At 45.7% G+C, this 26,801-nt stretch overlaps 1 protein-coding gene across 6 annotated transcripts in view; it reads right to left on the bottom strand.

Annotated features, from left to right (window-relative positions):
- RAD52 (RAD52 DNA repair protein) overlaps positions 1–26,801 on the bottom strand; it is a 322,154-nt gene that overhangs the window by 226,253 nt on the left and 69,100 nt on the right. For all 6 annotated transcript variants that reach the window (XM_077468921.1, XM_077468920.1, XM_077468923.1 and 3 more), the window contains one exon: positions 7,144–7,211. In XM_077468921.1, the coding sequence (XP_077325047.1) occupies positions 7,144–7,211 (68 nt within the window). The remainder of the gene's footprint in view (positions 1–7,143; positions 7,212–26,801) is intronic.

Here is a 26,801-nt window from a genome sequence, read left to right as displayed (position 1 = left end):
TGTAAGGCCCCTTTCACACTGAGGCGATTTGCAGGTGCTACAAGTGCTAAAAATAGCGTCTGCAAAGCACCCTCAAACAGCTGCTGCTGTCTCTCCAGTGTGAAAACACGAGGGCATTGGAGCGGTGCGCTTGCAGGACGCTGAAAAATGTCCTGCAAGCCGCATCTTTGGAGTGCTGTAGGACCGGTGTATTTACCGCTCCTAAAGCGCCCCGTCCCATTGAAAACAATGGGACAGCGCTCCAAACCCGCCTGCAAAGCGCCGTTGCAGCTGCACTTTTACCCTTTTTCGGCTGCTAGCGGGGGTTAAAACTGCCCCGCTAGCGGCCGAAAAGCGCAGCTAAAACAATGGTAAAGCGCCGCTAAATATAGCGCCGCTTTGCCACCAGCACGCCCATCGCCTCAGTGTGGAAGTAGCCTTATAGTTCAACAGAGTATTTAAATTGAGGTCTACACTTGCAAGTCGATCAAGCAAATAAAGCTCTACATGTTACACTACTTAACCCCTCCCCGCCCCCTAGTGGTTAACCCCTTCACTGTCAGTGTCATTTACGCAGGAATCGGTGCATTTAAATAGCACTGATTGCTGTATAAATGACAATGGTCCCAAAAATGTGTCAAAAATGTCCGATGTGTCCGCCATAATGTAGCAGTCACAATAAAAATCGCTGATCGCCATTACTAGTAAATAAAAAAATATTAATAAAAATGTTATAAAACTATCCCTTATTTTGTAAACGCTATAACTTTTGCGCAAACCAATCAATAATCGCTAATAGCGATTTTTTTTACCAAAAATATGTAGAAGAATACGTATCGGCCTAAACTGAGGAAAAAAAATGTTTTTTATATATATTTTTTGGGGATATTTATTATAGCAAAAAGTAAAAAATATTTATTTTTTTTCAAAATTGACGCTCTATTTTTGTTTATAGCGCAAAAAATAAAAACCGTAGAGGTGATCAAATACCACCAAAAGAAAGCTCTATTTGTGGGAAAAAAGGACGCCAATTTTATTTGGGAGCCACGTTGCACAACCGTGCAATTGTCAGTTAAAGCGACGCAGTGCCAAATCACAAAAAGGGGCCTGATCCTTTGGCTGCAAATTGGTCCGGGGTTAAGTGGTTAATATTAAAATGACTTCTAAGTCTGTAATTGACGTTCTGATTTGGTTGGATGATATGGGAAACAGACTGTGGATTTCTTAGCTTGCAGGTCTTGCACCTCCCAATTTACTGCCTTGCCGCTGCCGGGTTCCACCCCCTTCTTCCCTATTACTATGCGGTCGCTCATCGCTGTCCTGCCAATTGGCTATGGCGCACATTGGAGCACTAGAAGACATGACGTTCTCAGTTATCGCTGGATAGTCTTTGTTCCCCAGGCTGCACATTCCCCTCATCTCCCCGCCACTCGGCATCTGTTTCTATGCCGACGCAGTGGTGTCGGGGGGTTGCGGACGCATGCGTAGTCATCCAGAGCAGCCAGTCTGGATGATGTCACATCGGGGTGTCTCCCGATTGGTGACTACAGATTGGGGTGCGTGTTAAATAGGATGCCGTCCTGATAGCACCTTTTTGCCTGTCTGCCATACTACTCCTAGAAGCCGCCAAGTGAGAGTTTACATTCAATTTCCCCATATCGACCCGGTAAGTTACCATGTTGGCATCTATAAAGATTTGATTACATGCTTTGCACTATTAGGGCAATGGGCTTACCAATGGTAAAATTTCCTGTTCTACTTCATTAGATGACTGACCCCTCCAACTTTAGTTTTATCATCAGCACCTGATTCGACAGCATTTTTCTCCCCTTCTATAACATTATGGTGACTCCCCCGATAGGTTGCTAAAAGGGATTACCCCTCCCCCTCTTTTGTTTGCTATCATTTTGATACTAATTCAAGGTGGCAATAAGGCATTATATGGCTGGCAAATCCCCAATTTGTATTTTGTTATACTATTCATTTATACCAATTTGGTGAGTATACATTTAGCTACTCATCCACTATCTTTTATAAATTTAACTAGATCACACATATATTACCTCATGTAATTTACACGTGCCCCCCTGGTATGAAAATTGGTGTTATCACTGTTTTCTGTTATTAACGATATATGGTCTGTATATGTTCTGACCTTGCATTCTGCTGCTATACTCTACAATTTTGAGACATGATTATCTGTCATTGTTTTTAACAAATTTTCTATATATAATAAATATTTTTTTTTTATATATTATGATGTTTTCTGTGCCTATAAAGTCCAAGCCCTTTTGTTGATTTTTTTCTCACCCATACAAACCCTCCCTCCCGGGGGGAACAAGGGACGATAAACTGTGGCCTGCAAAACACAGCCAAAACAAGCATCTGAAGATGCAAACACAAATTATTAAAAGTGTGCACAGACAACCAGGAAGCCAACTTGCAAACCTGAGACAAAGACCCTGATGTAAGAACATCCAAGAGGCACCAATTGCTCTGGAGGATTGTGCCATATTCTTAAAGGTAGAAAACATCTGCTGAATCCCTCAAGAAATAACAGCAGGGGAGACAGACAGGTGATTCTAGGGGCCATCTGCCATTACAAAAAAAAATGCAGCCTCCTAAAGAAGCTGTAGCAGACAGGTATACATGAACCACCCAGATCACAGCCAAGGACTGCAACACAACCTCCTCAGGGTGTGAGGGTCATGGGCACATGGAAGGCTGGACAACATCCACAGCCTGGTGGAACACAATGGCTCTGCAGGAGGGATTCCAGGAAAGAAAACCGCTCCATCTATGGCAAGCTTTATACCTAAAACACTAGGCATAAAAAACTGGCATGCTCATGGCACAGAGGCGACTTATACCATCTAGGCTTGCCCATGGGTGGCGCTGTATTCTTTTTCGGCCTAGTATTCTACCCCTGTAGGTGGTGCTATAACCATAACGTAAACCAATAGGAGGGGAGGGTGCTGTGTCTGTCAGTGAACTTCAGAGAAAAGGATTTTACAGTACAAAAATCCTATTTTCTCTTTCATTCATTGACGAACACAGCTCCAGTGATCTTGACCATAGGGACATCCCCAAGCAGTGTCATAACGAGGGGTGGGAACAGCAACATAACTTCACCCACAGCCAGAGGTGCTCCCTAACAGGGGAGTCACCATCTGAACAAACCGCATCAGAACTTGCAGTCAACGTATGCATCAGAGTGCATTAACAGTCAAAAAGGTAACTTTTTTCTTAACAGAAGAAAAAAGTGTAAAATTGCAACATTACACGGCCGTCTGCAAAACTTTGCGGCCAAAGCAAGCATCAGAAGATGTGCTTACATCCACTTTGTAGAACTTTGTAAAAGTGTGAACGGACGTCTAAGTCGCCACCTTACACACTTGAGCGACTGACGCTTGATGTCGGAAAGCCCAAGAGGTCCCAATTGCCCTGGTGGAATGGGCCGTGACAGGAAATGGGGGCACCTTCCCCTTCAAGGCGTAAGCCTGGACCACGATCTGTCTGATCCACCTGGAAATGGTGGACGAGGAGACCGTCAATCCTTTTTTCGGACCAGCTACAGAAACAAACAGAGTCTGACTTCTGGAAAAGAGCCGTGACAGACAGATATACCCTTAGAGCCTGGACCACATCCAGGGAATGGGGGGGGGCACCTCCTTAGGGTATGTCAGTTTAGGACACAGAGATGGTAAAACAATGTCTTCATTGAGGTGAAAAGCCGAAACCACCTTCGGTAGAAAAGAAGGTTGCGGACGACACACCACCTTATCCTTGTGGATGACAAGATAGGGTGACTTGCCAGACCAGGCCGCAAGCTCCGGGACCCTCCTGGCCAGTGTAATGTACACTAGGGATGAGCTCAGGCATGTTTGCATGGTCCACGTGCAGAGCACACCAGGAAGTCGGCACAGCACTAATCACAGGCAGTGACACATTGCCCGATCTCTGCAGCCGTGCATCGGGGGCAATATCTCACTGCTTGTGATTAGCGCAGCGCCAACTTCCTGGCGGGCTCTGCACGTGGACCTTGCAAACACGCCTGAGCCCATTCTTAATGGCCATTAGGAAGACCACTTTCTGAGAAAGTCAACAAGCGAATTTCCCTGAGGTTCTCAAACGGCGGTTTCTGAAGCGCAGATAGCACCAGGTTTAGATCCCAGATCGGAGACAAGGGTGGACGCACCAGAGGGACTACATGTCGGACCCCTTGTACAAAGGCACTCACTAGAGAGTGAGACACCAGGGGTCATTTGAAAAATACAGTCAAGGCTGATATCTGTCCCTTGATGGTGCTTAAGGCCAGTTTCTGGTCTACTCCTCGCTGTAGGAACAGCAGGATCCTGGAAACCTGGAAAGTGTGTGGACGCCACCCCATCTCCTCACACATGGAGATTTAAGCCTTCCATGTACGATGGTATATCTTCTGAGACGAAGATTTTCGTACCCTCAACATAGTTGAAATCACTGAGTCAGACAGGCCTCGGTTCCTTAGCACCTGGCTTTCAACAGCCATGCCATTAAAACCAGCGACTGTAAAGCAGGATGGAGAATCGGACCTTGAGACAGAAGGTCTTCTCACATTGGTAACCACCAGGGAGCGTCCATCACCAGGACGTACTAGGTCGGCGTACCAAGGACTCAGAGGCCAATCTGGGGCAATCAGTATCACTGGAATCCCCTCGGCCTCCACTCTGCGGAGCAAACGTGGTGACAGTTTTAGTGGAGGAAAGGCATAGATCAGTCGGTACTGTTCCCACAGAGCCACCAGCACGTCTGACGGATCTGCCCAAGGATCTCTTGTCCTGGATACAAACCTCTGCACGCTTCGATTGAGCCGAGAGGCCAGGAGATCCAGATCTGGTGTGCCCCACCGCAGACAAAGAAGCCTGAACACCTGCGGATGCAACGACCACTCTCCTGGGTCCAGCATCTGGAGACTTGGATAGTTCACCTGCCAGTTTTCTACTCCCAGGAGGTATATGTCCGACAGAGCCGGTACATGCTACTCTGCCGACCGAAGGATGTGAGCGACCTCCCATGCTGCAGCCAAGCTTCTTGTTTCTCCTTGATGGCTGACATATGCCACCGCCGTGGCGTTGTCTGACTGGATCCTGATCAGACGCCCTCGAAGTCTCATCGACCATGTGGAGAGGCATAGCCTAATCGCTCGAAGTTCGAGCACATTGATCAATGTACATTGATCAACTTGGATTCCTCACTTGTTCAGGCTGGCGTCCGTTGTGATCACTTACCAATGTAGAGGTAGGAACGACTTCACGGACCGAAGGGCATCCCTGACTAACTGGCTCACCTGAAACTATTGATCCGGAGATTTGTCCCATTTTGTCAATATCTCCTTCTACAAGACTTTGGTGTGAAATTGTGCATACGGTACTGCCTCGAAGGAGGCCACCATGAGGCCCAGGACTCGCATGCAGAAGCGCAGCGACGACCACCTGCGGTTCATCAACAGCTTCACCGCGGCTCAGAGTCTGCAGTTTGTCTGAAGGGAGAAACACTCTCGCTTCCACGGAGTCCAGCAGTAAGCCTAGGTACTCCAGGCACTGAGTCGGCACAAGGACCGACTTTTTGAGGTTCAACACTCACCCAAATTCCTGCAGGGTTTGCATGGTGATTGCCACATCCTCCCTTAATTCTGAGGCGGAAGCTGCTCTCAGAAGGAGATCGTCTAGGTAACCCACAATTGCAATTCCACATTGTCGCAACAACGCCAAAATTGGAGCCAATACCTTGGTAAAGATTTGGGGTGCTAAAGCCAAGCCAAAGGGGAGAGCCACAAACTGGTAGTGGTCTTCTCCTACTGCAAATCGCAGAAACCTCTGATGCCTGAGGCATATAGGTATGTGCAAGTACGCGTCCTGGATGTCCAAAGACGCCAGGGAGTCCCCCTGATGGAGTGCAGCGACTATGGATTGAACTGATTCCATTCTGAACCTCTGCACTTTCACAAAGCAATTGATGGCTTTCAGGTCCAAGATTGGACGTATCCCTTGCTTTTTTGGAGACTACAGATTGGAATAGAACCCCTGAAACCTTTCCGTTTCTGGAACAGGCACTATCACCCCGTGGCTTAGCAGGTCCCTTACTGCCACAAACAGGGCCTCCAGGCGAGCCGGGAGTAAGGGTATGCTGGAGGGGAAAAATCCATTTGGTGGCCAAGAGAGGAACTCTATCTTGTAGCCCGATGAAATAAGTTTGCAGACCCATTGGTCGGACAGCCGAGAGGCCCACCGGGCTAAAAAAAAACTCCCAAATGCGGCCCCCTACCCGAGTGATGGGCAGGGCAAACCTTCATGCGGTAGCACTTTTGCTCGCTGGTTTGCGAGTCCGGGGACACTTCCGTCCCTTGGTAGTCGCTCCCTTGGACTGGGAGCGTTTTGCTGAAGTCCCAGGCGGACGAAAAAGCCTCTTTTGAGCGGAGAATGCGGGCCCTTGACTGCGGCGTGGTTCCCTACTCTTCCTGGACTGTGGGAGTAAGGTGCTCTTCCCACCTGTGACATTCTTAATAATGTCATCCAATGAGGCTCCAAATAGCCACTCACCAAGGAAGGGTAAATCCGTCAAGACTTTTTTTAGATGCCTGGTCCGCAGACCAGCATTTCAGCCAAATCAGGCGCCGCAGCACCACTGCTAACACTGATGCTCTGGAGAGCAAAGGAAGCGTATCCAGGGCCACGTCACAGACGCACTCAAGGCTGTTTACTATCTGGTCTGCCAGTCCCACCAGACAGTAGAGGCCAGCTGCTTCTCCAATTCACAGTGCAATCGTTTTGCCCACTCAGTAAGTGTCTGTGACACTAATGTCTGCTACTTTTAGCGGAAATATTTAGATAAAGCATTTTTTTAAGTACTTATTGTGTGGATGCACTGAATATCTATCAGATTTCTACTTTTGTCAATTTTTTTTATTGCAATCTAGTTTCACTTACCATCCTGGTGATAACATAAGTGAGGAGAGAGCAACCCAAAGCAACAACAAACTTACAGAGCTCTAACCTTTCTTTTGCCAGGCCATCCGCAAAAAATATTGCGCCTGGAGTCAATATGAACAGTGCCGAAAAAAAAAAAAATGAAACAAAAATAAATATCAAGACAAGGTATAAGCTTGGTCTTATGAAAATGAACTACCTTCAGCTGGACTTTGACAAATGCACACACTCCAACATAGAACTTTCCATTACTCAGGTCCACAAAATCTGTACAGAAAACATAAAATTAGTGCAAAAGATCTATGCGCTCACTTTGAATTTTTTAGCACTATAACAGTATATTTTTTCAATGGTTCAAAAAAGCTGAAAGCATTGTACTATGTGCAAATGGAATTGTCTTTTGCAACTCATGCTCAGCTCTATTCTGTTGTATTTTCAGGTGTCATTAGCAAATGGAAGCTAACAGTCAATCATTTTACAGAAGCTGACAGGACTGCTGGTTTTGGTTAAAGCTGAGGTCCCCATCCAGTACTGGCAGATGCCATCATCCAACTTGCAGAAGTGGTGCTACATCTGGAAAAAAGGTAATCCCTACAGCTTTACATACAACGGAAGACATTACTTCAGTCTTACAGCAAGGTGATGCTCAGAAGAAGCAGTGAAAATAATTATTAGACTGATATTGAATAATCATTTATTATAATAAATTAATATAAATTAAACAAGCAGTTTTATTTGAAATTCATCTGTTGCGGTTCTAAAATAGTTCTAAAAGAGATGACAATATAAAACCAGAAAATCACCCAGGTGAGAATTGGGGCCTAAGCAATTCTTAATTCAGCACGTTTGAGTGACAATTTCTCATCTACCATATACAAAATGTGTTAACCACTTGGGTACCGCGCTATTGCCGAATGACGGCATTAGCGCGGACCTAGATTTCCAGGACTACGTCTATTGACGTCGTCCTGGTTACGAGCGGCCTGCGCGCCCCCTGAGGGGCGCGCGCGGCGCGCTCTGTGATCGGCGAGTCCGTGAGACTCGCCTGATCACCGATCCGTGTAAGGGGTCGATCCCGACCCCTTATCACGTGATCAGCTGTCAGCCTATGACAGCTGATCATGTGATAGAACGGAGCCGGTAATCGGCTATTATTCCTCCTCGCGCTGACAGCGCGAGGAGAAAAAAAAAAGGCGATCACCGGCGGCCGTGATCGGGACATCAGTCCCGATCACGGCCAGCAATGAAAGGCACCACATGCCACCTGCCAGTGCCCACCTGCCTCCCGCAGTGCCATCTTGAAAAATAACAAAGTAAAAGTAAGTGCCCCCCGTCTGTGCCCATAATGCCCACAGTGCCACCCCACAGTGCCACCCACAGTGCCACCCACAGTGCCACCCAATCTGCCTCAAAGGTGCTGCACCCCAGTGCCGCCCATCAGTGCCCAGCAGTGCCGCCCATCAGTGCCCAGCAGTGCCGCCCATCAGTGCCCAGCAGTGCCACCTATCAGAGCCACCTATCAGTGCCCATCAGTCCCATCTATCTGTGGTACCTATCAGTGCCCATCCGTGCCACCCATCCGTGCCACTTATCCGTGCCACCCATCCGTGCCCATCTTTGCCCATCAGTGCCGCCTTATCTGTGCCCATCGGTGCCGCCTTATCTGTGCCTATTAGTGCCGCCTTAACTATGCCTATCAGTGCCCACAAGTGCAGCCTATCAGTGCCCACCAATGCAGCCTATCAGTGCCCACCAATGCAGCCCATCAGTGCCCACCAATGCAGCCTATCAGTGCCGCCTTATCAGCGCACTTCAATGAAGGAGAAAAATGACCCGTTTGCAAAATTTTATAACAAACTATTAAAACATGATTTTTTTTTTTTTTTTTTTTTTGCATCTTTTTTTGTTTGTTTAGCAAAAAATAAAACTCCGAGCTGTAACTAAATACCACCAAAAGAAAGCTCTATTTGTGGGAAAAAAATGATAAAAATTTCATTTGGGTACAGTGTTGTATGCCCCCGCAATTGTCATTCAAAGTGCATCAGCGCTGAAAGCTGAAAATTGGTCTGGGACTGAGGGGGGTTTAAGTGCCCAGTAAGCAAGTGGTTAAAGACCACTGCAAAACTGTAATAAGTGTGCATCTAGTTTTGTTACTAATTTGCCAGATAAGTGTCCCTCCCAGAGCTGCTATTCCTCACGAGTATTGCAATGCCAACTGGCAGCACTGGACGGAAGCCTTCGCTAGGCCAAGCAAGAGCAAATTTATAAAATCAATTTACGTAGCACTAATAAGATTATGGGATGAAGTCAATTTATTTAGTTAAGAACCGAGAACAGGCAAGTGGCCATCCAGTTGACTATAATGTTGGGTACATAAGGGCCGAAAATATGCCATAAACTTTGGATTGGCAGGAACCGGCCAACTTTCGGCCAGCGCTGATTGGTGTGTCCTGGCAAGGCAGTACCCTTCAGAACACAATAGCATAGCAGGGGAGACCGCTTTACTAACATCGCTTGTGTTAGTACAAGGATCTGATGTTATTACGCATGTGTTTTCTAGGAGAAACGTTCCAGCCAAATGATACTTGCCTATATATATATGTTAAAATGCATACATAATGATTTAAACTTTATTTACATGCTTACAAATGCGTATATATAAGTTTATATGCGTAAGGTGCATGTTCTTCGATGCAGATTTTTGGACTCCGTGTTACAGATCTGAATGCAGTGCACGTTTTCACACATGTGTGAATGACTCTATTGAAAACAATGAAGCTGCATTAAGATCCGTAAATAACAAACACTTTTACTTTTTACGGTGGTGAGAATGAAGCCTAACCAGACCATTTTCGACGATAATAAAACTGTGTATGAGCTGCAAGATATTTTCAAGTTACAGACATATTTGGTGAGATAGCAAACAGCTAGGGTCCTTGGTGCAAATATTAGGGGAGTCAGGTCAGCATATATGCAGCTATCAAAACATATAAATGCCTAATTAAATATCAAGCATTAATAGCACTTCTTATTAATATACAATATCCAGCCAAATAATTTTTCATATGGTGCAGAACCGCCTACAATTTGCTTGACACAAACAAAGTGTTTTGCTTATTGTAAACAAATGTAAGCAGAATCCTATTCCTACTAAAAAAACTGTCCATCAGTCTATCTATATTATTTAGGAAAAACAAGGCATGCAACGAGTACTTTCTTCTGTTAGCAGTTCAGTTTAGAGAGAGGAAAAAAAAAAAAGGAGGGAAAAAAAACAAAACTTTGAATCCACCAGTGATGTAAAAAAAAGCAAGTTCCGGGGCGTGGCTAAGGAATGGCCGAGTGAAGCAGCTTTTCTTTAGAGCTCCCGGACCACGGCCTCATGCCCCGGCAATTACAGGCATTCCCACCGGTATGAGCTCATCCAAGAAACACCGGACACGGGGAGTGACACGGGGGACCCCCCCACAGCAAGTCAGCCGGTTCATTCCGCCGTTACTTCGGGCGCAACGAAGGGTCTCCGCCAGGCGCGACTGTGGCGTCACCACGAGGCACTGTACAGGCCTCACTGCAACAGACATGAGCGGTGTCCTCCGGCTCACTCCAGCCCGCCGAATAGGCACCGCCTGTATACTGTATGGCAGACACGGAGCACGGAGAAGAGGTGATGACTGCCCTACTGGCTTCTGCACCCTTCGTGCTTGACCAGGACATCAGGGAGATGCTCCAGGCCCTCCCAACGCAATCGGCGATAGAAGCATTAATTCTGCGCTTGGAAGAAACACACAGGAGGGACATCCAGGAGGTCCGGGGGGAGGTCTCCTGCATAGCAGAGCGTGTGTCCATGGGGGAGACATCCCTGACATCCTTGGAGGCCAGAGTTTTAGCGCTGGAGCAGTCGCGCGACCACCACCGCGATACCGCCATCTCCCTCCAGCTCCACATGGAAGACCTGGAAGACCGGAGCCGCCACAACAACCTGCGGCTCCGGGGGGTCCAGGAGGAGGCGGGACAGGAGGATGTGAGAGAGATGGTAAGGTGCGTTTTCCGAACAGTGCTCGGGGATCCAGAGGTGGAGGTGGCCATGGACAGGGCACATAGGGCCCTCGGCCCGAAACCAACTGACCCAGACAGACCACGGGACATTGTGTGCAGACTACACCGCTACACGCAAAAGGAATCTATTCTGAGGCACGCCTGGGAGCGCGGTGATTTGGAGGTGAATGGTGCGAGCATCCGAATCCTACAGGACCTGTCCTGATCCACGCTCCGACGGAGGGCCCTCCTCAGACTGCTTTTGGACCTGGCCAGGTAGCTCGGCAGTACATATCGCTGGGGATATCCTTTGTCAATCACTTTCCGCAAGGAATCTGGAAGCTTTACCCTACAGACTGCCGCCGACCTACCGGCACTTTTTCGATTCCTGGGCGCGGAACCTATCCCGGTTCCGGACCGGCTACAGCTGCTTCCGCGGCAGCTGGGCAGATCGGGCGCATCGGCCAACCGGGGCTCCCTGCCCCCCCGCCAGCAACAGGGCTGACGGCGGCACCGGTCAGCGTCAGGAGGCGCTCCACGTGAGTAGGCCATGGGCCACCCTCTCCAGACACTCATTCCTCATCCACATAGCAGGAAAAGCACTGGCATAGGCGGTAGGAGCACCCTGCACCATCCTTGCTTGTGCCCTTGACCCCTTCACTAACAAGCTCTCACATAGGAAACCCCCTGCCCCCTTGCCAGTAGATCACCCCATTACTTGTATTGAGTCCCCCCCAGAGACACACCACGGCCATACTGGATTGGGCCGGTGATACGGACTCATTGCCGCATTTCAGGACAGAACTCATTTTTGTTTCGTTTTTTTGTTTTTTAAGATCCGGCATCCCAGACAGAATGAACAGACCCATGGTGTTATGGGTTCACCATGTCAGAGTGCCACCGATGCCACCCATTTTGTCCCGGGCAGGGATGCTTTTCAATGACCCTACAGCCCTACTTTATCTTGGGCCACGGTGTGGAGGAGAACATTGACGGCCCTGACTGTCTACCTGCTGGGGGGGGGGGGATCTGGATAGGACCTCCTAACTTAGGACAGGAAACCTTTGGTCAGACAGCAGGTCCACTACCTGAATGTACATTTTGCACCCCAGTACAGGGGGTGCCCCTGGGATTTCCTCCCCTGGGGACATGTCAAATGACACATATCAAACAGATCACATAGGGGGGAGGAGCCCGGGAGTTGCATTAACCTGCTACCTTATTGCAATGGGGGAGGTGGGGGAAACCACACGATTACCAGAGAGACTTTGAAGGCCTATACGCCTGCTTGAGAACTTGGTCTGACGGTAATGGAGAGTGGAGTTTTAATTTAAAACGATCTATGCCTCCACACCAGGGCATGTGTTTTTGAAAACATGAGATTGCCCAGCGGAACTAGCGGCCAAATCGGGGACACGATCCCCACTATTTCTACAGCTCGGTGAGGGGCAATAACATCCCTCGGCAGCTCCCGCTTCCGGGTGGCAATCCTACATGATCTGTGTGGCCTCTTGCCCTTGGTTGTATGCCTTACACACTGTTAAACTTGTGGGCGCAGATGTTAACGCACATAAATGCTAAACTGTTGTCCTAACTTTTTGCTTTTCTTGATATGCCGGTTTATATATATGTGTCTTTATTCTTTCCATTGTATAGTTGTAAACTGCCGGGGGGGTACCGGGAAGTGCCGGGAGCTCGCCTCTAAAAAAAACTCGGTTACCCCATCTCCCACTTAGGTCTACGCTCAGTAATCAGAGATATCTCTGGAGAGCGTTGCAGCCGAATAGGCTAACTTAGTTTTCCATTTTAACCACACAGTTCAGTGGCAGCCCCCTATCCAACACAAATATTACTTACTTCCCTCCCCCTCCCTTCCGCTTCCCATTTACTACAATCCCCTCCCCCCTCTTTCCCCCCCTTTTTTTTTCTTCTTTTCTTCATCCCTCTCCCCTTCCCCTTCCCCTCCCCTCACTCGATATACTACTACTTATAGCGATGGACTCCCTCCACATAGTGTTCATCAATGCAAAGGGTCTTAATATACCTGAAAAACGTAGGATCCTTATCCATGATATGCGACGTGCCAAAGCGGACGTTGTGTATTTACAGGAAACTCACTTCAAGGACAGTAGTCTGCCCTTACTTAAAAACCGACATTACTCATTAGCATACCACTCCAAATATACTGAAGCCAAATCTAGGGGGGTGACGATCCTCATCTCGGCTAGGGTGCCGTGGACACTAATAGAATCTCAGACAGATAAGGAGGGACGCTTCCTATACCTGAAAGGTCTGATTGGGGGGAGGCAGGTCACGAAAGTAAACCTTTATGCCCCGAATGACCGTCAAGACGCATTCCTTCAAAAACGACTGGAACACCTTCTACGTTTTGCTGACGGTCAGCTAATAGTGGGAGGTGACCTGAATATCCCCCTCAACCCCATGGAAGACACTTCTTCAGGTACATCTACTATCACGAGAGACGCACGAAAACGTATAGGCCTCTCCTTACATTCGGCACAACTCATAGACGCCTGGCGACTCTCCCATCCGGGGGAATGCGACTACACATTCTTCTCAAAGCCACACCAGAATTACTCACATCTGGACTATTTTTTGATACCACACGACAACTGGACGCAGTTGCGCACACTTCCATCGGGTCGATTACTTGGTTTGACCATGCCCCGATCAGCATGCAGTATAATTTGTCAGACACACACACGCACCCTCAAAACGCAGTGGCGCCTTAATGAGAGTCTGCTCCAGGACCCTGCAGTCCTGGCAGATGTGATCGAGGAAATAGGCCATTACTTTGACACCAACAACACCCCGGACAGCGACATGGGGGTGGTGTGGGAGGCCCATAAGGCGGTAATCAGGGGAGTCCTCATAAAACACGGGGCCAGACTGAAAAGACAGAGGACTGAAAAAATAGACTCCCTCCTTGCCAAGCTCCACTCCGCGGAACAGACACATAAAACAACCCCAACTCGAGCCCTTGGCATTGAACTAGACGTTTTTTCGCTCACAAATAAATGACCTCCTACAGTATAGAGCTAAAGCAGCTTTACAGAAATGTAGGCGGACGGTGTACGAATCGGGCAACAAATGCGGAAACACCTTGCACAGGCCCTGAAAACGCAACGTATAGCGTCCTACGTCCCACATGTTATGACAGAAACAGTCGCTACCCCTACAGATCTCACAAGAGTTCAAGAACTATTACAGCTCTCTGTACAACTTGGTCGGGCTGTCGCCATCCCCCGCCGCTATCTCACAATATCTCATAGATTCCAAAATGCCATCCCAATCGCCAGAAATACGGGACTCCTTGGAAGGACCCATTACATTGACGGAGGTACAAATAGCCTTGAAGTGAGCGAAACCGGGCATAGCGCCAGGCCCAGATGGCTTGACACTTGCCTACTATAAGACCCTGCTTCCGTCTTTGGGCAGTCCCCTGGTAGATCTCTTTAATAGTCTGGGGACAAAGTCCAGAGATTACATGACACCACTCTGCGGGCGCATATATCGGTCATCCCCAAAGAGGGTAAGGACCTGCCCCAATGCGGGAGTTACCGCTCGATCTCTCTCCTAAACTCGGACCTGAAACTTTTCACCAAAATACTGGCCATGAGACTGCAGCAGCATCTCCCTCAGCTGATCCACATGGACCAAGTAGGTTTTGTTCCTTCTAGAGAGGCAAGGGACAACACCGCGAAAGTCCTCAACCTACTCCACATAGCCTCCAGTACCAAGACCCTGAGTGTATTTCTGGGCACGGATGCCGAGAAGGCATTCGACCGGGTCAAGTGGTCATTTATGTTTAAGACACTAGAATATGCGGGCCTTGGGGACAAAATGTTACACTGGATTACAGCAGTCTATACAACGCTGTCGGCCAGGGTGCGAGTGAACTGGATACTTTCTGATGTATTCCCCATTAGGAATGGCACTCTGCAGGGCTGCCCCCTGTCCCCCTTACTGTTCGCTTTGACCTTAGAACCCTTTTTATGCCATGTTCGTAATAACGCAGACATTACGGGAATAGGGACCAAAGAGACTCAGCATAAAGTATCTGCATATGCAGACGACCTCATGTTTTTCCTTCTCATACCCTGAGACCTCTCTTAAGACCCTTATGCAGGAGTTTCATGTTTATGGCCAACTATCTAACCTGAGGATCAACTTCTCCAAGTCGGAAGCGATGGGGCTACCACAGGCACGACTACAACAAATTAAGGACTCTTTTAAACTAAAGTGGACGGACGTTGCCCTGAAATATCTGGGCACTCACATTCCCCCTTCAATGTCTCATCTTTTTAAACTCAATTTCCCCCCTCTACTGAAATCGGTACAGAAGCTTCTGGACGGTTGGGGGGGGGGGGGGGGGGGGGCGGTTTGCACTCTTGGCTAGGCCGATGTAGTATTCTTAAAATGTCGATACTACCAAAGTTTCACTACCTATTCCAGGCTCTCCCAATCCACATCCCCATAGACTTTTTTAGGCAGGTCCACTCACTTTTCACCAGCTTCCTATGGGCAGGCAACCATCCACGCCTAAACAGGAAAATGCTTTCCAACCCCAGACATCGAGGGGGCTTAGCACTCCCAGAGATCCGGAAGTACTATCACACCACTCACCTCAGTAGACTTCTAGACTGGTGTCGCCATAGAGACACCAAACTATGGACGCAGTTGGAACAGGACCAATAGCTAGTAACTTCACAGACAATCAGAAACAACAAATACTGCGTTTCACACACAAATCCTCTTTATGCACCAGGCAACAGGAAACAAACTTCAAAATTCTCTCACGCTAGTACAAAACTCCCGCTCTTTTACATAAGATCTTCCCGACGATCTCGGACTGTTGCTGGAGGTGCCACTCGGACGAGGGCACTCTCCTGCATATATTTTGGTCCTGCCCCCGTTTGTATAATTTCTGGAGAGAAGTGTGGCATATCACTCAGACATTCACTGACCGCGTGGTGCCGTTCTCACCGGCCTATTTTCTCTTACACGTGACGGATATACCACCCCGGAAATATGGAAGATCTGTGATACGACACCTTCTGGATGCAGCTAAGACATGCATACCTCTTAACTGGAAATCCTCGAACCCACCAACTACCGCCCAATGGCTTCATAAAGTAGATGATATTAGCCGACTGGAGGACTTGATCCTCACCAGCCAACACCGGCAGGAAACATACTCTAAAACGTGGCAGGCATGGAATGCCTTCAGATACTCTAATGAAGGCCGTACTCTCAGGAGGGTTGACTCAGGAGGGTTGCTTACCAGAGATACTATTTACATAGGGCCTGTATGATCCTCTCACACTTGCATCTGTTGCTCTCTTAATGGGCACTTCAGTACTCCATAATAAGCTCAGGTCATTGAGGTGGTTAATAACATGTGAAAATACAAGGGGATGCTTGCCATAGTGTTATACCTTTTATTAAAATAATCCCCCCAATACAAATGCACCTTACAAGATTAAAAACAATTGATCAGCTTATCACAGATTGGCGTCAAGCTCACAACCGATCGGCGTTCCAACCTAACCATCAATGACGGCGGATTGTACAGTACAGGACACAGGCTTAATATTCATAGAGCCTGGGACATTACAAAGTAGAACATGAGAGGGGTGTGCAAAAACCAGCCAAACAAAACTGTGGTAATAGGCCCAACAACATAAACATGGGTCAACAAACCCCAACTTCAGAATGCCACAGCTAGAACCTTGCAGCTGAAAGCATAGGAGACTGGACCTTGTAAAAATTTGAAAATATATGAATAGAAACTTTTGCCAGAATGTCCAATAAACATACTCTGACCTGGTGGAGTGAGCGCAAAAAAGCGTAGGAGAAGTTTTATCCTTTGGTTTGAAAGCTCTGATGATTAGCTGTCTTATCCATCTAGCAATTGTCGACTTGGAAGCAGGATACCCTTGTGAGGTCCTGAGGATAGGAAGAACAATAAGTCCATCTTTCTCATAGAAGCTGTTTTGAAGTAAACAGACTCACTCTGACTATATCCAGGCAGCAAAGACCAACTTCCTTTGGGTATTTAGGAGCAGGGCAAGGATGGCATGACTATGTCATCATTAACCACTTAATAACCGCCCTATAGCCGAATGACGGCTACAGGGCGGTTTCTTAACTCTGGGAGGCCGTCATATGACGGCCTCCCAGAATTACGCTCTCGCGCGCCCCCTGGGACCTCGGCATCCGTGACCTCAATACCCTGCAACACTCTGCAACACTCTGCAACACTCTGCAACACTCTGCAACACTCTGCAACACTCTGCAACACTCTGCAACACTCTGCAACACCCACCAATACCCTGCAACACTCTGCAATGCTCTGCAACACCCGCCAATACCGTGCAACACTCTGCAATGCTCTGCAACACCCTCCAATATCCTGCAATGCTCTGCAACGCAATACTCTGCAACGCCATGAGATACCCAGCCATAGTCGGTGATACCCTGCAATACCCAGCCATAGACACCCCCCCCCCCTCTGGTGCTTCTACCGACTCACCAATACGATCAAATCCAGAATCTTTTTTTTTTTTTTCAGGCTTCCCAGCTTAGAGATGAGATGTGGGGTCTTATTTTTTTTAAAGCGCCCCTGTCCCCATGTGCTCGCATGCAGAAGCGAACGCATACGCAAGTCCCGCCCACATATGAAAACGGTGTTCAAACCACACATGTGAGGTATCGCTGCGAACGTTAGAGCGAGAGCAATAATTCTAGCCCTAGACCTCCTCTGTAACTCAAAACATATAACCAGTAAAAAAAAAAAATTAAATCGTCGCCTATGGGGATTTTTAAGTAGCGACGTTTGGCGCCATTCCACGAGCCTGTGCAATTTTGAAGAGTGACATGTTAGGTATCGATTTACTCGGTGTAACTTCATCTTTCACATTATGCAAAAATTGGGCTAACTTTACTGTATTTTTTTTTTTTTTAAACACAAAACTGTTTTTTTTCAAAAAAAAAGCATTCGAAAAATTGCTGCGCAAATACCGTGCGAGATAAAAAGTTGCAACGACCACCATTGTATTCTCCAGGGTGTTTGCTAAAAAAACATATATAATGTTTTGGGATTCGATGTAATTTTCTAGCAAATAAATGAGGATTTTTACATGTAGGAGAGAAATATCAGAATTGTCCTGGGTGCTCCAGAACGCCTGATGGCGCTCCATGCATGTTGGGCCTCTGTATGTGGCCACACTGTGTAAAAGTCTCACACATGTGGTATCACCGTACTCGGGAGTAATAGCAGAATGTGTTTTGGGGTGTAATTTGTGGTATGCATATGCTGTGTGAGAAATAAACTGATAATATGACAATTTTGTGAAAAAAAAAAAAAAAAGTAAAAAAATCTTGATTTTGCAAAGAATTGTGGGAAAAAATGACAACTTCAAAAAACTCATCATGCCTCTTACTAAATACCTTGGAATGTCTTCTTTCCAAAAAGGGGTCATTTGGGGGGTATTTGTACTTTTCTGGCATGTTAGGGTCTCAAGAATAGAAATAGGCCGTCAGTACTTCAGGTGTGATCAATTTTCAGATATTGGCACTATAGCTTGTGGACTCTATAACTTTCACAAAGACCAAATAATATCCACCAATTTGTACTTATTTTTACCAAAGATATGTAGTGGTATAAATTTTGGACAAAATTTATGAAGAAAAAATTACTAATGTGCTAAATTTTATAACAGAAACGAAGAAAAATTCATTTTTTTACAGAATTTTCTGTATTTTTTCTTTTATAGCACAAAAAATAAAAACCCAGCGGTGATTAAATACCACCAAAAGAAAGCTCCATTTGTGTGAAAAAAAGGACAAAAATTTCATATAGGTCCAGTGTTGCATGACTGAGTAATTGTCATTCAAAATGTGAGAGCACCGAAAGCTGAAAATTGGTCTGGTTATTAAGGGTGTTTAAGTGCCCAGTGGTCAAGTGGTTAAGGTGGAAGAAAGATACCTATTTAGGATGAAAAGGTGGTCTTAGCCATAAAACTACCTTTTTCTTTGTGAATGAGTGGCGGCACAGTGATGAAATCAAAAGGAACCCAACATGCAGGGTATTTATTGGGGTATTCCATTAAGGAGTGCAACATAACAGTAAGGTACAGCCAGAGAGACTTAGCAGGACAACAGAAGGTAAATAAAGTACAACAGGGCTTGACAAACAGCCAGCTAAAATAATTAAAAGGCCAGTTTTAACAAAAAGAATAAAAAATTTGATTTGGGGGTCGGTCAGCTGTCTCATTCAGCTGTGGTGCTGTTGGGTGGGACAACTTTCTCACTCTGTGGCTCTCGTGGGTGTGGGGATTTGACACCTGAGGTTGTTTGGGTGGAGTTTTTGGTGTGTGTGTGTGTTACATGCTGTGTGGGCTGGACTCGCCTCACCTCCCTGCTGAAAATGTGAATCTGGAAGTGACGTTGTACACCTCGCTTTCGGATCAGGAACAAGAAGGGGAGGAGAGCGGATGTGTGTCCGCTCTCCTCCCACCCCTCTACCTGGTGGCACCTGCTATGTCGGTCCTAGGCCTGCTGATGGGCAAGCAGAGCCCGGGATACATGGTGCATGCTTGCCTACAGCAGAGCTAAATGTTACAAAAACTACCTGCCCGGCGGCTGTAACTGCCTGTCCCAGGCAATATAAATTCTGCATCCCTGCAGTGAATGGGCTAACAAAAGCCCAGACACAGGGACCCAATTTCTAGTCCCCATGGCAACCCGGGATTTGTTGAGCCCTGGGGTGCAACAACATATTGGTGAGTCAACAGGTAACCAGCTAAGGCACAATGCAAGAAACAGCAGGGTTTTGGGAAAGCAATGATGCACAGTAGAGTGTGTGTCTTGAGTAGAAATATGGGGCCACAATCAAATAGTCCAAGGTCGCAAGGGGCAATCTAGGAAGGAACAGGCAACAGGGATGCTGGTCAGTAATCCCAGGTTAGCAGCCACACAGCAGCAGTTCACAAGGCAGTAATCAAAGGCAAACGGTTCACAGGGAAGGAATCATAGGGCATCAGGAGGGGGCTACTCACACTTCTGAAGATCATGGTAGTAGCCGAGTATTGAAATCATGCTTTAGAAGCTTCTTGGATACAGCAAACAGCTTTACTTTTATGGGGAAATCTACTACATGCCTTTTATCATCATGGAGACAGACAAGAAGAGAACACAAACAAGTGCATTGAGCATAGATAGACAATATATCCTGTTATATCATAGAATATAAGAGCTATACACAATAATACCACAGTGTCACCTGCTGCATAGATAGGTATAATGCATACAGTATTGTCAGTTTATTTATGTTTATATACATATGCTGTTCTCTCAACAGCATGTGCTTTGTCAAATTATATTCAGCTTCTTCTGGAAATAATTATGACATTTCTTTAACAAAGGCTTGGCGACCTAGCTCTTGATTGTCCCTCGGTAGGTGATACTTGGCGTTGATGTTTTTGGTCCTAGGATTAACCCTTTCTGATTGAGTAAGCTTTATACATCCTTGGTTGTCTTCAAGAAACGGGAATTGGTTTTGACATGTCTATCCCAATGTCCACAAAAAGTTGCCGAATCCATATCACTTCTTGACAAGTGTGTGCTGCTGCAATGTACTCTGCTTCAGTTGAAGATGCAACAGTTGTCCGCTTTGACAAGACAAACTTATGGTTCCTTCTCCATACTGTAAGATTAATCCATTTTTGGATTTGCGGTCTGTGCAATCCCCGGCCCAATCAGCATTCCACATATCCAACCAGTTTTGGATTGGATGTTGCAGGTAACCGTAACTTCATCTGCATTGTTCCTTTGAGGTACCGCACCACTTTTTTACTGCATTCCAGTCACGCTGACAGGCAGCTGAGACGTTCCTGCATAGCATGCCCACTGCTGCGGCTATGTCTAGTCTTGTCACAGTGGCAACAAATAGCAGCTTACCAATTGCTCTGCGATACAGGTCATTGTTGGGTAGCAAGTTTTCTGCTTCATTGCTCTTTAGATTGCCTGGTTCCATAGGAGTTTTCATTTCCTTTGCATCTTGCATATGAAACTTTTCCAAGATTTCCAAGATTTTCTGAGATTGGTTGAGAAGATAACTTCCATCATCTTCTTTCTCTATTTGGATTCCCAGATAGTAGCTAATGTTCCCTGGTGTTTTGATTTCAAAATTTTCTTTCAGCTTGTGAAATATCTGGTTGTAATCCCCTTCTTGTTCAAAACAAGTTATAATGTCATCAACATAGATAAAGATGTATATCCATCTGGCTTCTTGATTCTTGGAGTAGAGACAAGGGTCTGCTTTACTTCTTGAGAATCCCTCTCTGGCAAGTACTTTGTTCACTTTCTCATTCCACATCCTTGCAGATTGTTTAAGATCGTAGATGCTCTTCTGAAGTTTACATACAAGGTTGTCCCCTTGCTCAAACCCTGGTGATTGCTCCATGTAGAGATCTTTCTTAATGTCTCCATATAGGAAAGCAGTTTTAACACCTAGGTGTTTCACTTGCATGCCCTTCCCAGCTGCAATGCTAAGAAGCGATCCGATAGAGTGTTTTACGACGGGAGCGAATGTTTCATCATAATCCTCACTTAATTTCAGGTAACCCCTGGCAACTAGTCTGGCTTTGTATTTGTGGATATTCCCGCCTGCGTCTGACTTTACTTTGAAAGTCCACTTACTTCCTATAGTCCTGCGGTTAGGAGGGAGCTCTGTAAGTTTTTAGGTTTTATTTTCTTGAAGTGACATTAATTCTTCTGCTGCTTTTCTCCATTTATTGGCTTCATGTTTTGGGATTATTTCTGTCTTTCCAGGATGTTGGTTAAAGTATGCTGTGTGTTTTGATAGTGTATGACAGCTTCCAAGATGGTATCCCCTTTGTAGTCTGAGTGGATCTTCTGACTTCAGGCAGTTCAGCAGGATCTGGTGGGGAAGCCGATTTAGGCGATGCGAGTTCCAAATCTTGTTCTGACTCCTGCGCAGGTTTTCTTTGATTGACCCTTTCTTTTGGTTTGCTTGGCATATTCACTTCACAGCTTTCAGAGATTAGTGTTTCTGGTCATGGGCTCTCATCATAATAAACACTACGGCTTATCGTCACTTTGTCAGTCTTTGGGCGTAGGATTCGGTAACCCTTAGTTTCATCATTGTAGCCTACTAGAATGCTCTCTAGGGCTCTGTTCTCCAGCTTGGATTGCTTTTCACTTGGAATATAGGCATATGCTTTACAGACAAACACTCTGATGTGCCCTGTAGTAGGCTTTGGTCCATGTCACATTTCAAAGGGAGTACTTTTAAAGGCTCTTGGGGGTAGTGTGTTTTGTAGGTAGGTTGCAATCATGACTGCTTCTCCCCAGTACTTGTGAGGTAGGTTGGCATCCAACAACATGCACCTGCCCATTTCTATAAGAGTAACATTTTGTTCAGTAGTGTATGGTGTGGTTGTCTGGTGTACTATTCCTGGTGTCTTCAGGTATGAGGCCACTTCTTTGCTTATGTATTCTCTGCCATTGTCAGTGCGTATTATTCCTGGTATACGTTGAAATTTAATGCTAGACATGACATCAGACTCCAAGTTTCTCTGATGTTTCATTTTTGCATTTCATCAGACAAGTAGTTGTGTACCTGGAATAATCATCAATGAAAGTCAGTAGGTATCTGTTCCCGCCTGACATGGGAGTTTTCATTGGACCACATACGTCACTGTGTATGATCTGCAGGGGGTGCGTAGTTTATCTTTGAGATGCTTGCTGTGGAAGGGGAGCACATGTGGCTTTTGCTTCAATACAGCACTTGCATTTCATGAGCACTTTGCAAGGTGCTATTGTCAAATCTTCTCAACCTTTTTTTTTATAATGTCCTGTATAGCTTATGGACTTGTGTCTGAGCCGCCTGTGCCGTAAGTGATAACATTTGTTGTGTAGTTTATTAGAGACTATATTGGCTTGCTGTTCCGTGAAGAGCTTGTATAGGTGATCATCCAGTTTCCTTTTGCGAGTAATCGCTTATTATTGTGAATTGTGCATTCATCACCCTGAAACTTAACTGTGAGACCATTGTTTGCAACGATAGAAAGGGTGCCTTCTAGTTCTGGAACATATAGCCCTTTCTTTACAAGGATACTCTGCCTCCTTTAGGGTGTAATGCAGTTCAGGAAGCCCTGGCCTTTACCTTGTGCAGTGATGCTTTACCGTTTGCTAGGAAAACTTCTGCACTGTAATCAATGTTTGGTCTCATCGCTAGTCATGTGGCTTGTCGCATCTGAGTCTAAGCACCAGCCGTGTGGCTTGCCGCTCTGTGTCACTTTAACCAATTCACCCCGGAAGGATTTGTCCCCTTAATGACTAGGCCATTTTTTGCAATACGGCACTGCGTCCCTTTAACTGACAATTGCGCGATCGTGCAACGTTGCACCCAAACAAAATTGACATCCCTTTTCCCACAAATAGAGCTTTCTTTTGGTGGTATTTGATCACCTCTGCGGTTTTTATTTTTCGTGCTAACAAAGAGCAACAATTTTGAAAATTCACTTTTTTGCTATAATACATATCCCAAAAATATTATATATATATATATATATATTTTTTTTTTTTTTTATTAAATTAAATTAGAGGTCAACCGACATGGGTTTTTCTCTTGCAGATATTTAGAAATCACGGCGGCCGATATATGATGCCGATCTTTTTGTTGGGCCGATATGTTAGGCCAATTTTTTTATTTATTTTTTCCTCCCCCCCACCCCCCACCCCCCCAATCTCATAAGATCTAACAGACACCTTTCCCACTGGGGCGTTTTTCAGGTGCTTTTGGGCTAAAAATAGCACTTTTAAAGTGCCTGCAAAACGGCTCCCCTGCAGTCTGTGTGAAAGCCCGAATGCGTTCACACTGAGGCAATGTGCTGGCAGGATGTTAAAAAAAAGTCCTGCGAGCAGCACCTTTGAAGTGGTGTATACCGCTCCTCCACCACTCCTGCCCATTGATATGAATGGGCACCACTGCCGAAGCGCATGCAATGCGATTTGGCAGCGGCGCTTCATGGGCGCATTTAACTTCTTCCTCAGCCGCTAGCTGGGTTATATGCGCCCCACTAGCAGCCGAATAGCACCGCTAAAATGACGGTAAAGCGCCGCTAAAACTAGCAAGCATTTTGCCATCAACGCCTGCCCGCTCCAGTGTGAAAGCAGCCTTAAAAAGTGATACTGAAAATATTACATTAAACAAAACAAACCTCCAATCCGTTTACTTGTATGTATAATTTAGATTAAAAAAAAAAAACTATATATATTAAATATTAGATAAAAACAGGTAGTCAAAACTTTTTGACGAAAAAAAATTGGCTAACTTTACTGTTAGTTTCGTTTTGTTTAAATCATTTGTGTTTTTTGTTCCCAAAAAATTGAGGTTGAAAGACCTCTGCGCAAATGCCCTGACATAAAATATTGTAACAACCGCTATTTTATTCCCTAGGATCTCTGCTAAAAATATATATATATATATATATATATATATATATATATATATATATATATCATTTTTGCGGGTTCTAAGGGATTTTCTGGCAGAAAATACAGCATTTTTACTTGTAAGCAACAAGTGTCAGAAAAGATTTAGTCTTTAAACGGTTAAACTGAGAATTCCTACACACAGAGTTGAGTTAATTCAGAAGTATAAACATTGTATCTCTTTGCTCTTTTCTTGGCCGACTGCCCAGAGAGGAAACAAGTTCTATGAAGACTCAGGCAACTTGCACTGATTTCTATTACAGAAGTCATTTGCAAGTCACACTGTAGTTATAATTGGCCTTTTTATCAGCACAATCGGCCGATGCTGATTAATTAAAAAATACAACAAAACGTATTCATCAGTTTGGGCCGATATATATTCTCCTACATATTTTTGTTAAAAAAAATAAAAAAATAAAAAAAAATCGCAATAGTCGTATACTGATTGGTTTGGGCAAAAGATATAGAGTATACAAAATAGGGGGGAGGGGATTTATGGCATTTTTATTATTTTCACTTTTTACTAGTAATGGCAGTGCGCTGACAATTATACAGCAATTAGTGCTATAAATAGCCACTGGAAAAAAAATTCCAGTCAGGTTTCCGCTTTTCTCATAGTACAGAGACTGCCCTCATCAGGGTTACCAACAACCTCCTTATATCATGTGATATTGGCTTGCCTTCCCTTCTTATTCTTCTGGACCTTTCGGGTGCATTTGATACTGTTGAACATGGCATTCTTTTAAAACGGCTCGATTGCACCACTGGACTCAAATGACGCAGCCCTCAGTAGGTTTAAATCATCTCTCACAGACAGGACAGGATACATCACCCTGGGCAACTTCAAATCAAATCTGCATACAATTACCTGCGGTGTTCCCCAGGGGTCAGTTCTTGGCCCCATTCTATTTAATCTCTACCTCACTCGCTACCATGGCCAAATTAGCTGCCACAAAATTTCATTTCACGGCTATGCCGCTGACACACAGCTATATGTAAATACAACAGCTGAACCCCCACCTTCACAGTCATCCCTATCAGTACTCACTACCTGTCTGGAGGAGATAAAAGGTATGGATGGAGCACAAGTTTTTTCAACTAAACAGTACCAAAACTGAAGTTATCATGATTGGCACTCCTTACCAGACCAAATCATTCATAACCAGCATTACATTTTCTGGTTCTAATATCTCCCTTTCATCAACAGTTACAAATCTGGATGTAAAAATGGACTCCCAACCCACTTTTGAAGCCCATAGAAATCATCTATGTAAGATCTCTTAGCACCTTCGTAATATCTCTAAACTCCATCCCATTCTTTCTTTTTCAGATGCTGAAAGGCTGGTTCACACCTACTGTAACGCACTTTTCATGGGGATTCCTAGAAAGAGTCTGCAGAGGCTTCAGTACATCCAAAACTCTGCAACAAGGATCCTGATGAGAGTGTGGAAACATGAGCACATTACCCCCATTCTTCACTCACTTCATTGGCTTCCTGTCTCCGCCAGGATCGAGTTCCATGTTTCCCTCCTTACATACCAATGTTTAAATGGACATGCCGCTTCTTACCTCAAAGAACTTCTTAAACCACAAAACACATCACGTTCCCTCCGCTTCATTCACTCAAACCTTCTTCAAAATACCTAGAACTAGACTTGGGACAATGGGAGACAGGGATTTTTGTGCAGCTACCTGACACCTTGAGGGCTCCTCAATCCCCCGATTTAAAAAGGTCTTAAGACATTCCATTTTAGCAAAGCCTTTTGGTCTTTTTAGATGTTTGTTTCTTTGATTTTAACCTGTAGCACTTTGAGATCATTTGATGTAGAGTGCGTTATAAATAAAATGTATTATTATTACTACAGTGTAAATGTCACTGACAGGGAAGGGGTTAACACTAGGGCCCGATCAAGGGGTTAAATGTGTTCCCTGGGTGTGTTCTAACTGTAGGGGGGATGGGCTTCCTGCAACATAACAGAGATTACTGTTCACGATCAATGGGAACAGTAGATCCCTGCCATGTCTCCTGTCAGAACGGGGAATCTCCTTGTTTACAAAGGCAGTTCCCCGTCCTGCCTCTATAACAGGTGATCGCCAGTGGACATAGAGTCCGCCTAACCCACTGGCATGCTCCCGCAGCGCGAACTGCTGTACAGATGGCGATTTGTGCAGGAGAGCCGACCTGCGTCCTATAACAGCGCCTGGTCGGCAAGTGGTTAAAAGTGTCACTCCATGATGTGTCTGCAGTTTCCTTTGTGGCTGCTTTGACTCTTTTGTTGA

This window comes from Lithobates pipiens, unplaced genomic scaffold (assembly GCF_037356315.1).
Source record: "Lithobates pipiens isolate NorthernLeopardFrog02 unplaced genomic scaffold, aLitPip1_a1.2 Scaffold_8, whole genome shotgun sequence".
NCBI lineage: Eukaryota > Metazoa > Chordata > Amphibia > Anura > Ranidae > Lithobates > Lithobates pipiens.
Note: the sequence above shows the minus strand (reverse complement) of the source record. Positions and strands in the feature narration are given on the sequence as shown.